Raw genomic sequence first — 13,202 nt, 5'->3', positions numbered from 1 at the left:
ATTTTTTTTTTTTACCGGAATTCTTTTTATTCGTACAAATTAATGAAAATAAAATTTTCAGACGAGCCAGGCGCACCAGGTCGTCCCGAGGCAACCGACTGGGACAAGGATCACGTCGACCTAAGATGGACTCCACCGTTGACTGACGGTGGAAATCCAATCACTGGTTACGTAATCGAAAAACGAGAGAAGAATTCCCCGAAGTGGGTGAAAGCATGCGAAACGGTTGGCCCCGAGTGCAAAGGTCGAGCTGAAAATCTCGATGAAGGAACTGAGTACGAGTTCAGGGTCAGGGCAATAAACGCAGCTGGTCCCGGTGAACCCTCCGACGCCTCGAAATCTGTCATCGCTAAGTGCCGACGAGGTAAGTACCCAATTAAATTCTCCGTTTATAATTACTACTTGTGACGTGAAATAATTAACGAAAATGATGAATTCTGTCGAACTAATTGGTATTCATTGCAAATGTTTAATTATCGTCATGTAGTACCCCCGAAGATTGATCGCCGCAATCTTCGAGACGTTAATTGTCGTGAAGGAGAGCGATTCCACTTCGACGTAAAGGTATCCGGTGAACCCGCACCAGATGTTACCTGGTTAATCAATGAGAAGAGTGTGCACGTGACAACTCATCGCAAAGTCGTCAATGAACCGAACAATACGAAATTCTACAATGACAAAGCTGAGCGGAAAGACACTGGCATATACAAAATTACAGCTGTCAATCAATATGGCAGCGATACAGCTGAAGTCGAGGTCATTGTCGTCTGTGAGTACCTCTCGTTACGATAAATCAGGTTGAGGACACAATTAATTAAAAATAACCTGCCCTCAATTCGCGCCTTCACTCATTTCGCAATGCATTATTTATTGATCGATTTAACGCATTATTAATAACTGGGGAATCAAACAGAAAATTAAATTGCAATTTTCCGTTGATTTTCTATTAAATTGACGTGAAATTAATTTTCCCATTTTTCCACTCAATTATTATTTTCGATTTCATGTTATTTCTCGATTTTTCGAAAAAATTATATTATTTTATCCAGCGAAACCATCGAAGCCAGAGGGTCCCCTGGACGTCTCGGACATCCACAAGGACGGTTGCACCCTTAAATGGAAAAAACCGAAGGACGACGGTGGTGAGCCGATCGAGGGCTACCTCGTCGAAAAATATGATCCAGAGACCGGTGTCTGGTTGCCAGTTGGTAAGTGTGCAGGGACAGAGATGAAGGTGGAGGGCCTAACCCCAGGTCATGAATACAAATTCCGAGTGAAAGCCATTAATTCCGAGGGTGAATCCGAGCCCCTGGAGACTTATGGCTCGATTATCGCAAAGGATCCGTTCACGGTTCCATCGGCACCTGGTGCACCAGAACCCACCGACTGGTCAGCAAATACTGTTGACCTGAAATGGCGAGAGCCCTTCACAGACGGTGGATCACCAATCACTGGGTACATAATCGAGAAAAAAGATAAATACAGTACGATGTGGGAGAAGGCAATGGAGACAACTGTACCTCAACCAGAGGCTCACATCACAGGTCTCATCGAGGGAAATGAGTACCAGTTCAGGGTTATCGCTGTCAATAAAGCGGGACAATCCGAGCCTGGAGATGTCAGCAAGACATTCCTGGCGAAACCTCGATTCTTAGCCCCGAAAATTGACAGGAGACACCTCAGGGATATCACTCTATCAGCCGGATCCACCCTGAAATTCGATGCTGCAATAACCGGAGAACCACCACCACATGTTGAATGGCGATGTGGATCGGTACCAATTGTTGCTGGAAAAACAACAATCCTGGAGAATCCACCATACAGCACTAAACTCATTATTCGTCCTGTAAAGCGGGGCAACAGTGGTGAATACGTCGTAACAGCCAGCAATTCCTCAGGTAAGGACCAGGTGACCATTCAGGTGATCGTCACTGACAAGCCAACTGCCCCTGAGGGGCCCCTGCAGATATCAAATGTTCACAAGGAGGGATGCAAGCTCAAGTGGAAACGACCCCTGGACGACGGTGGAACTCCCATCGATTATTATCAAGTCGAGAAAATGGATCCAGAGACTGGATGCTGGGTGCCCTGTGGTCGTTCAACCGAGCCGAATATCGATGTGACTGGATTGACACCAGGAAAGGAGTACAAATTCCGTGTCTCGGCTGTTAACTCCGAGGGCGAATCTGAGCCCCTCACAGCGGAGGAGACAATAATCGCGAAAAATCCATTTGACGAGCCAGGAAAACCTGGAAATCTCAAGGCAACAGACTGGGATAAGGACCACGTGGACCTCAAGTGGACACCACCAACGGAGGACGGTGGATCTCCCATTCTGGGTTACATAATCGAGAAGAAGGACAAATATGGAGACTGGGAGAAAGCAGTTGAAGTACCAGCTGACGTCTGCTTTGCCAAAGTACCAGATCTAATCGAGGGACAGCCCTACGAGTTCAGGGTACGCGCCGTCAATGCAGCAGGCCCCGGCGATGCCTCAGATCCCACACCAACGATTATCGCTAAACCTCGAAATCTCGCTCCAAGGATCGATCGAACTAATCTCATCGACATCAAGATCAAAGCTGGCCAGAACTTTAACTTCGATGTTAAGGTTACTGGTGAGCCACCACCAACGACTCGATGGCAGCTTGCCAACAGGGAGTTGAGCGCGAGCGATCGTATAAAGATAAAACACGTGGATTATGCCACCAGTATCAGTGTGAGAATGGCAACGAGAGCTGAGTCTGGTAGATATACTATTGTTGCTGAGAATATCAATGGAATCGATACTGCTGATGTCAGGGTGACAGTATTGGATAAACCTGGAGCACCTGAGGGACCACTCCGGGCATCTGATGTTCATGCTGAGGGCTGCACACTCACCTGGAATCCACCAGAGGACGATGGGGGTCAGCCAATCGAGAATTACGTCGTCGAGAAGATGGACGATGCTACTGGCAGGTGGGTACCTGCCGGTGAGACCTCAGGTCCGGAGACAAGTCTCAAAGTCGATGATCTCATACCGGGACATAAGTACAAATTCAGGGTGCGTGCCGTTAACAAACAGGGGAAATCCGATCCTCTCACTATGGCCAAGAATATCGAGGCGAAGAATCCATTTGATCAGCCTGGAAAACCCAGTACTCCAACCATCACTGATTATGATACTGATTTCGTGGAACTCGGGTGGACTCGACCTGTCGAAGACGGTGGATCACCAATCACTGGGTATATTATTGAGAAAAGGGATAAGTTCAATCCAAATTGGGAGGAGTGTGCCAAGGTCGATGGGGATGTGACCCATGGAAGGGTTCCAGATCTCATAGAAGGTACTCAATACGAATTCAGAGTGAGGGCTTTAAACAAGGGTGGACCTGGTGAGCCATCAGACTCCACAAGACCCCACATTGCCAGACCTAAGAATTTACCACCCAAAATTGATCGCAAGTACATGCTCGATGTTAAAGTACGTGCTGGTGGCTTCTTCGATTTCGATGTTCCAGTTATTGGGGAGCCACCGCCGTCGAAGGAGTGGACGTTGAAGGGAGTGACAGTCAGCAATGACGATCGTATCAAAATCACCAATACCGATTACAACACTAAAGTCCGATTCATGGATGCACATCGTCCTGATTCGGGTGTGTACACGTTGACTGTTAAAAATCTCAATGGCATGGACAGTGCAACACTCAATGTGATCGTCATGGACGTTCCTTCGCCGCCTGAGGGGCCCTTGAAGGTCGAGGATGTAACCCGAAATGGGTGCTCTCTCACTTGGAGAACACCAAGGGACGATGGTGGCTGTGAGATTCTTCATTACACCGTCGAGAAGATGGACTCTGAAAGTATGAGGTGGGTTCCTGTTGCTGAGGCTGATCACTGCGCCTGTAGGGTTGATCATCTCATTGAGGGTCACTCCTACACCTTCAGGGTTCGTGCTGTTAATAAAATGGGTGAATCTCAGCCACTGACTGGCGTTGACGAGATCACAGCTAAGGATCCGTTTGGCAAACCCAATAAACCAGGACAGCCAATTGCCACTGACTGGGATAAAGATCACGTAGATCTGGAGTGGACACCACCGAAGAACGACGGTGGAGCTCCCATCACTGGATACATCATCGAGAAACGTCCGAGATTTGGACAGTGGGAGAAAGCTGCTGAGATTCCTGGAAAAGCCTGCAGTGGTACTGTTCCTGATTTAACTGAAGGACAGGAGTATGAGTTCCGGGTTATTGCTGTAAATAAAGCAGGCCCGGGTGAGCCCTCTGAGGCGTCAGCTCCAGTGATCGCTAAACCCCGATTCCAAGCACCAATATTCGATCGACATCTACTCAGGGATATGACTGTACGCGCTGGACAAAAAATTCTTTACGATATTCCCATTCAGGCATCACCGAAACCCACTGCCTACTGGAGCATCAATGACGTACCAGTGGAGCAAGATCTTCGTCACGACATCTTCACCACAACAACCAGCACGACATTCGAGATACCATTTGCCCAGAGATCTGATGCTGGACGTTATAAATTGACTCTGATAAATGATCATGGCAAAATCACAGCTGGTGCGACTGTCACGGTCATTGACAGGCCATCACCACCTGAGAGGCCTCTCGTCGTCAGTAATGTCTCTAAAGACAGCTGTCATCTGTCGTGGTCAGCACCTCTGGACGATGGCGGCAGTCCAATTCTCCATTATATAATCGAAAAAATGGATGTGTCGAGGGGCACGTGGTCAGACGCTGGAATGGCAATGACCCTGAACCATGAGGTGTACAGATTGACACATCGTAAGGAGTATCACTTCAGGGTGAAGGCTGTCAACAATGTTGGAGAGTCAGATCCCCTGGAGACAACCAAGAGCATCATCGCGAGAAACGAGTTCGACGAGCCCAGTGCACCTGGCAAGCCCAAAATCACTGATTGGGATAAGGATCATGTGGATCTAACCTGGCCGGCACCAGAGAGCGACGGTGGTTCTCCAATCACTGGGTACATCGTCCAGAAGAAGGAGAAGGGAAGTCCCTACTGGATCAATGCCTGTCACGTACCCTCCGGCAAAACCAGTGCCACTGCACCGGATTTGACTGAGGGACAGGAATACGAGTTCCGAATTATTGCTGTCAATGATGCTGGACAGTCTGAGCCCTCGGAGCCCAGTGACGCTGTCATCGCCAAGACGAGATTCCTTGCGCCGAAGATCAAGACACCACTGGAGGATATACGCATTAAAGCCGGTCTCGTCTTTCACGTGGATATTGATTTCGTTGGAGAGCCAGCGCCGGCTGTCACGTGGACCGTTGGTCCTAAACCCTTGGAAACGACTGAACGAACGACAATTACCTCGATTGGATATCACACTATTGTCCACACGGTCAATGCCAAGAGGACAGATTCTGGTCGTTACAACCTACATTTGAAGAACGACAGTGGAACTGACGAGGGCAGCTTTAACCTCATCGTACTGGACAGACCAGGACCCCCAGAAGCTCCACTGGAGTACGAGGAGATCACCAGTCAATCGGTGACACTCTCCTGGAAACCACCGAAGGACAATGGAGGCAGTGAGATCACTGGTTATGTCATCGAAAAACGCGACCTGACACACGGTGGGGGATGGGTACCAGCGGTGAATTACGTGAATCCAAAGCAGACATATGCAACTGTTCCACGTCTCCTGGAAGGTACCAAGTACGAGTTCAGGGTGTCCGCTGAGAATTTGCAGGGTCGTTCAGATCCCCTCAAGACAGATCGTGCCATTGTCGCGAAGAATCAATTTGTTGTGCCAGGACAACCTGGTAAACCCGAGTGCATCGACGCCGACAAGGATCACATCACCATCAAATGGACAGCACCAATCAGCAATGGAGGATCTCCAATTCTCGGCTATGACATTGAACGACGTGATCGTGCAACAGGGCGGTGGATTAGGCTGAATAAAGAGCCAACCAAGGAGAAGGAGTATCTGGACGAGCATGTGGCTGAGGGTCACCAATACGAGTACAGAGTTACAGCAATAAATGCTGCTGGTCCTGGTAAAGCCAGTGATGCTTCCAACGTCATCACAGCCAGACCCATGAAGGAGAGGCCGAAACTCCATCTCGATGCCCTACTGGGTCGCAAGATCAGGGTCAGAGCTGGAGAGCCAATTCACATCGATATACCGATATCTGGAGCCCCCACACCTACTGTTTCGTGGCTCAAGGACGGTGGACGACTTCCAGATGTCTATCGTATGACCACTGAAACCAAGAGCGATCACACTGTTCTGCTTGTTGAAAAATCAATCAGAGAAGACGCTGGATTCTACACAGTTAGCGCCACTAACGAGCACGGAAATGACTCTGCTGACATCCAGGTTATCGTCGTGGATAAGCCCTCACCACCGAAGGGACCACTGCTCTACTCTGGCACAAATCACGAATCAGTTTCGCTATCGTGGAGTCCACCAGACGACACTGGTGGTGCAGCTATTACAAATTACATCGTAGAAATTTGTGACTTTGGTATGGATAACTGGAGGCAGGTACCAGGATACTGTCCCACTTGCAATTTCACAGCTAGAGGTCTGCAGGAAGGCAGAAGATACATCTTCAGGGTGCGTGCCGAAAATCTTTATGGAGTGTCTGAGCCTCTCGATGGTAAACCAGTGGTCGCCAAGAGCCCCTTCGATCCCCCAGGTGCACCAAATCAACCAGAAATCCTTGGTTATACACCCAACACGTGTACCCTCGCCTGGAATCCACCAGAGAATACTGGAGGCAAACCAATCACAGGGTACTACGTTGAAAAACGTGAAAGAGGTGGCGAGTGGCTCAAGGCCAACAACTACCCAACACCAAATACAACATTCTCAGTTCAGGATCTTCATGATGGTAGTCGTTACGAGTTCAGGGTGATTGCAGTGAATGAAGCGGGACCTGGTGATCCCAGCAGGGCAACAGAACCCATAACAGCTGGACACCAGAGACTGAGACCCGACGCACCAGAGCCTCCCAAGGCCGATCGAATAACGAAGGACTCAGTTACGCTCTCGTGGCGGCCACCGAGGAACGATGGAGGTGCCAAAATCAGAGGTTATCACATTCAATCGAAGAGGAAGGACGAGGCAGATTGGAACGATGTCAATGGTGCCATTATCACTGGAAATGTCTACACGGTACCCAAGTTGCGAGAAGGGGATGAATATCAATTCCGTGTGATTGCTGTCAACGATGTGGGCAAGAGTGATCCCAGTCGAGCCAGCAACCCAATCATTATCGAGGAACAGCCCAACAAACCAATCCTCGATTTAAGTGGACTGAGGGATATCACAGTTCGTGCTGGTGAGGACTTCTCCATTCACGTACCCTACATTGGCTTCCCCAGACCCACTGCCACCTGGTTCGCCAATGATGTCGTTCTCGATGAGACTGACAAACGAGTTCATCAGCAACAAGGGGACGACTACGTCAGTCTAGTCGTCAAAAATTCAAAACGCAAGGACGGTGGGCAGTATCGTCTTCAGCTTCGTAATCAGGCTGGTTTTGATACAGCGACAGTGAATGTCAGGGTTCTCGATCGGCCTGGTGCACCGCAGAACCTCAGGGCTGATGAATTCGCTGGTGATGCACTCACTCTTTACTGGAATCCACCGAAGGACAATGGAGGTGCTGATATCACCAATTATGTAATTGAAAAACGAGAGGGAAGACTCGCCTCTTGGGTGAAGATCAGTGGTTACGTGACAACACCATTTGTTCGGGTTCGTAATCTCAATGTTGGACAGGAGTACGACTTCAGGGTGATGGCGGAAAATCAGTATGGGACATCGGATCCCGCTGAGACCAGGGAACCCATCAGAGCGAGATATCCATTTGACGTGCCAACAGCACCTGGTGCACCTCGAGGTATTGAGACCAGTGAGGACAGCATCACTGTGTCATGGACGAAACCGAGGAGTGATGGGGGATCACCCATCACTGGGTATATCCTCGAGAGACGTGGCATCAGCGAGGAGAAGTGGATCAAGGCTACACCAATTCACATTCAAGACACCATGTACAAAGTGTCTGGACTGATTGAGAATCATGATTACGAGTTCAGAGTGGCAGCTGTGAATGCTGCAGGCCAGGGGCCATTCAGTGCAAGCTCAGATGCCATTCGAGCTTGTGCACCAACATTTGCACCGAAAATCACGAGTGATTTGAGCATCAGGGATATGACTGTAATCGCTGGAGAACAATTCACCATCACTGTGCCCTACACAGCCAACCCCAAACCCAGACCAAACTGGTCTATCAATGGAGAAGAAGTCTTCACAGATTCGAGAATAAGATTTGATACATCAGATATCGCCTCCAAGTTCATCAACATCAAGGCTAAACGCAGTGATACTGGAAATTACACGATTAATCTCGTGAATTCTGTTGGATCTGACACAGCGTCCTGTCGAGTGCTCGTGGTGGATAAGCCATCCCACCCGCTGGGACCCCTGGATATTTCGGACATTACTCCAGAGACTTGCACCCTCGCCTGGAAGCCACCGTTCGATGACGGTGGCTCACCAGTTACCAATTACATCGTCGAAAAATTGGATCCTGGTGGTTATTGGGTGAAACTCTGCAGCTTCGTCCACAACACTCATTACAACGTCATTGGACTGGAGCCAAATCGAAAATACAACTTCAGGGTTCGTGCCGAGAATCAGTACGGTGTGTCAGAGCCCCTCACTGGAGAAGAACCAATAATGGCGAAATTCCCATTCAACGTGCCAGAACCACCGAGTCAGCCTCGAGTAATCGATTGGGACTCAGACAGCATCACCATACAGTGGGAGAAACCAGTGTCAGACGGTGGTTCACGGATTCAGGGGTACAAGGTAGAGTGGCGAGATCCTGCGGATGATGCACACTGGAAGGTGGCGAACGATTATCTCGTCAAGGACACTCATTACGTTTGCTATGGCCTAGCCAGCGGACACGAGTATGAGTTCAGGGTGCGAGCGAAAAATGCAGCTGGCTTCAGCAAACCAAGTCCACCCTCTATCCAATTCAAACTCCGAAGTAAATTCAACGTGCCATCACCTCCTGGCACACCACAAGTCATCAAAGTCGGTAAGAATTACGTGGATCTCAGGTGGGAGGCACCAACGTCAGACGGTGGTAGCAGAATCACTGGATACATCATTGAGAAACGAGAAATTGGATCGGCAATTTGGCTCAAGTGCAATGACTACAATGTCACTGATCTCGATTACACGGTCATGCATCTTATTGAACGTGGCGATTACGAGTTCCGTGTATTTGCTGTGAATGCTGCTGGAAGATCAGAGCCGAGTACCTGCACGACTCCAGTCAAGGTGTGTGAGGTGGAGGGTGGAGAGAAGCCAGAATTTTTGAGACCACTTCCAGTGAGTCAGGGCGTGCCACTGGGTAAGACATTCGTCCTGGAGTGTCAGGCGAGTGGTAAGCCCATACCAACCCCCCGGTGGTTGAGAAATGGACGAGAAATCACCATGGGTGGACGATTCAGAGCTGAGACTCACGATAATGGCCTCTTCAGGCTCATCATCTCCGAGGTGTGGGAGGCTGACAGTGGGGATTACAGCTGTCAAGCTGCCAATCCGTTGGGCATTGCCACCACAACAATGAGACTCAAAATTGGCACTCCACCTCGTATTGAACGTATGCCACAGGTTCTCCTGCTTGTGGAGAAGGAGAACGCGAAAATCAAGATACATTACTCTGGAGATCAGCCCATGGACATTGTCCTAAAGAAGGATGGCCACAAGGTAGTGGAATCATCCCACATCAAATACACAGTCTTCGATGAGTACCTCATTGTCTTCATTAAGGATATTGAGAAGGACGATCAAGGAATCTACGAGTTATCAATCAGCAATGACAGTGGAAGTGTCAGTGGATCGTTCACAGCTCAAATCACAGGTACACCAGGACCACCAGTGGGTCCTTTGGATGTCTCTGAGATCAATAAGCACACCTGCACTCTCTCCTGGCTACCACCGAAGACAGACGGTGGTCTTCGTGTCACTCACTACGTCGTTGAGCGCAAGGAAATTACACAGGGCCACTGGTTGACAATATCCAGCTCCTGCAAGGACACCAGCTTCCTCGTTCAAGGTTTAACCGAGGGTCACGAGTATCTCTTCAGAATTCGCGCAGTCAATGACAACGGAATGGGACCACCACTTGACGGTACAAATCCCATCAGAGCAAAAGCACCATTTGACCCACCAGGACCCCCTGGCACTCCAAAGGTACTGGAGATCGGTGGTGACTTCGTCAATCTCTCCTGGGACAAACCAGAGACTGATGGTGGGGCTAAAATTCAGGGATACTGGATCGAGAAACGAGAGGTGGGCAGCAAGTCCCAGGCATGGATACGTGTCAATCCTGCCATCTGCCCAGCGAACATCATCAATGTCACGAATTTAATTGAAGGCAGGCAATACGAGTTCCGAGTATTCGCCCAGAATATCGCTGGTCTCAGCAAGGAGTCCACAGCCTCAACTTCAGTGAAAATTGTAGATCCACAGATCAATAAACCCCCAGAAATCCTCAAGGGCCTCAAGAACGTCAACTGCATTCAGAATCACAATGCAGAATTCAAGTGCATCATCACAGGAAATCCCACGATTACGTGGTACAAGGGTGCACGTGAACTACAGAACAGCTCCAAGTACCAAATATTCACTGAAGAGGATTGTCACACTCTTGTTGTTCGTGATGTCTACGGAGAAGATGCAGACGAGTACACGTGTCGTGCGGTGAACAAAGGAGGGCACAAATCAACGAAAGCAGAGCTCCTCATCATGACACCACCTCGTCTCAATGTTCCTCCACGTTTCAGGGACACAGCGTTCTTCGATAAAGGTGTCAATGTCGTCATCAAGATCCCCTTCACCGGTTATCCCAAGCCCAAGATCACGTGGGTGAGGGAGGGTGAGAATATTGAGTCAGGTGGACATTATTTCGTCGAGGCAACAGAACGTCACGCCATTCTGACAATTAGAGATGGACACCGAAATGACTCTGGCCCATATCGTATAACAGCAGCTAATGAGTTAGGACAGGACACTGCAATAATCAAGGTACAGATAAGCGATCGTCCTGATCCACCGAGATTCCCCCAGGTCGACAACATCGGTCACGACTCACTGGCTCTCAGCTGGAAGCCACCGATGTGGGATGGTGGCAGCAATATAACGAATTATGTTGTTGAAAAACGAGAGCACCCGATGACCAGTTGGATTCGTGTTGGAACCACAAGATTCTGCACAATTGCTGTTCATGATTTGTCACCTGGACATCAGTACGATTTCAGAGTTTCAGCGGAAAATGTTTATGGGAGATCTGATCCCAGTGAAGAGACACCACTGATCACCACCAAGGGAACCAAGAAGAAACCTGTGCAAAAGTACGAGGTCAAATATGACTCCAAGGGGAAGAAGATACGGGGAAGGGACGACGAGAAGGTCAAGGATTACGATCAGTATGTCTTCGATATTTACAGCAAGTATGTGCCACAGCCTGTCGAGATCAAGACAACCTCGGTTTATGATAAATACGATATCCTCGAGGAAATTGGAACTGGGGCGTTTGGAGTGGTCCACAGGTGTCGAGAGAGATCCACTGGAAATATATTCGCTGCCAAATTCATCCCAGTGGCCCACATTATGGAGAAGGAGCTTATCAGAAAGGAGATCGATATAATGAATCAGCTGCATCATCCTAAATTGATTAATCTCCACGATGCATTTGAGGACGACGACGAGATGGTCCTCATCTTCGAATTCTTGTCAGGTGGAGAGCTCTTCGAGAGAATAACTGCCGAGGGCTATTTCATGTCTGAGTCAGAGGTGATAAACTACATGAGGCAGATCTGCGATGCAATTAAGCACATGCATGAGAAGAACATCATCCACTTGGACATAAAACCAGAGAACATAATGTGTCAGACGAGAAATAGCACGAATGTTAAATTAATTGACTTTGGATTGGCCACAAAATTGGATCCCAATGAAGTAGTGAAGATCAGCACTGGAACTGCTGAATTCGCTGCACCGGAAATAGTCGAGCGTGAACCGGTGGGTTTCTACACAGATATGTGGGCATGTGGAGTTCTGGCTTATGTCCTGCTGAGTGGTCTATCACCATTCGCAGGTGACAACGACATCGAGACCCTGAAGAACGTCAAAGCCTGCGACTGGGACTTTGACGAGGAGGCGTTCCGCCACGTCTCCGACGAGGGCAAGGACTTTATCAGAAAATTACTCGTTAAGAACAAAGAGAAACGTATGACAGCACACGAGTGCCTCATCCATCCCTGGCTAACCGGAGATCACACCGACAGAACCAGCAGAATCTCCAGCAGTCGTTACGTCAGCTTCAGGGACAGACTGCGAGCTAAATACGAGGACTGGGAGAAATATGTTTTACCCATTGGTAGATTATCCGAGTACTCGTCCCTCAGAAAACTCCTCATCGAGAAATACAGAATTTACGATTCAACGTTTGACAGAAGACAGGCAGCACCGAGATTTGTCATCAAGCCTCAGAGTGCTTTTACATACGAGGGACAGAGTGTCAAATTCACGTGTCGTGTGATTGCCATCGCAGCACCAACACTCTCCTGGTACCACAATAACCAGGAGCTCAGACAGTCCGTCAAGTTCATGAAGAGATATATCGGAGATGATTACACGTTCATCATTAATAGAACCAAATTGGAAGACAGGGGGGAGTACGTTATCAGGGCTGAGAATCATTATGGATACAGGGAGGAAGTTGTCTTCCTGAATGTTCAACCAATGCCCAGGGAAATGCCACCGTATAAACCTGATATTGCACCAGTACGATACAGAGAGCCATTGCCTCAGTACTTCTGGCTAGAGCAGACTGAATCTGCTCCTTGTTTCACTTTTGCTCTTCGTCCTCGTGTCATGCAGATCAGACAAACATGCAAACTTCTCTGTTGCCTGAGTGGCAAACCAACACCAACTGTCCGATGGTTCAAGGACAGTCGAGAGTTATCCAAACATGAGTATGCAATGTCCACATCTGATGGAGTCGTGACTATGGAAATTGTTGACTGTAAACCATCGGACAGTGGAAAATATCGTTGCATCGCTACCAATGTTCATGGCTCTGATGAAACAAGCTGTGTTGTCATTGTCGAAGGTAATGCAATTCAATCGA

At 48.7% G+C, this 13,202-nt stretch overlaps 1 protein-coding gene across 17 annotated transcripts in view; it reads left to right on the top strand.

Annotated features, from left to right (window-relative positions):
• Window positions 1–13,202, top strand: part of bent (projectin protein bent) — a 46,030-nt gene that overhangs the window by 30,099 nt on the left and 2,729 nt on the right. For all 17 annotated transcript variants that reach the window (XM_011314237.1, XM_011314234.1, XM_011314233.1 and 14 more), the window contains 3 exons: window positions 62–364; window positions 488–769; window positions 1,050–13,184. In XM_011314237.1, the coding sequence (XP_011312539.1) occupies window positions 62–364; window positions 488–769; window positions 1,050–13,184 (12,720 nt within the window). The remainder of the gene's footprint in view (window positions 1–61; window positions 365–487; window positions 770–1,049; window positions 13,185–13,202) is intronic.

This window comes from Fopius arisanus, unplaced genomic scaffold (assembly GCF_000806365.1).
Source record: "Fopius arisanus strain USDA-PBARC FA_bdor unplaced genomic scaffold, ASM80636v1 scaffold00149, whole genome shotgun sequence".
NCBI classification, from domain to species: domain Eukaryota; kingdom Metazoa; phylum Arthropoda; class Insecta; order Hymenoptera; family Braconidae; genus Fopius; species Fopius arisanus.
This window is presented reverse-complemented; position numbering and strand designations above follow the sequence as displayed.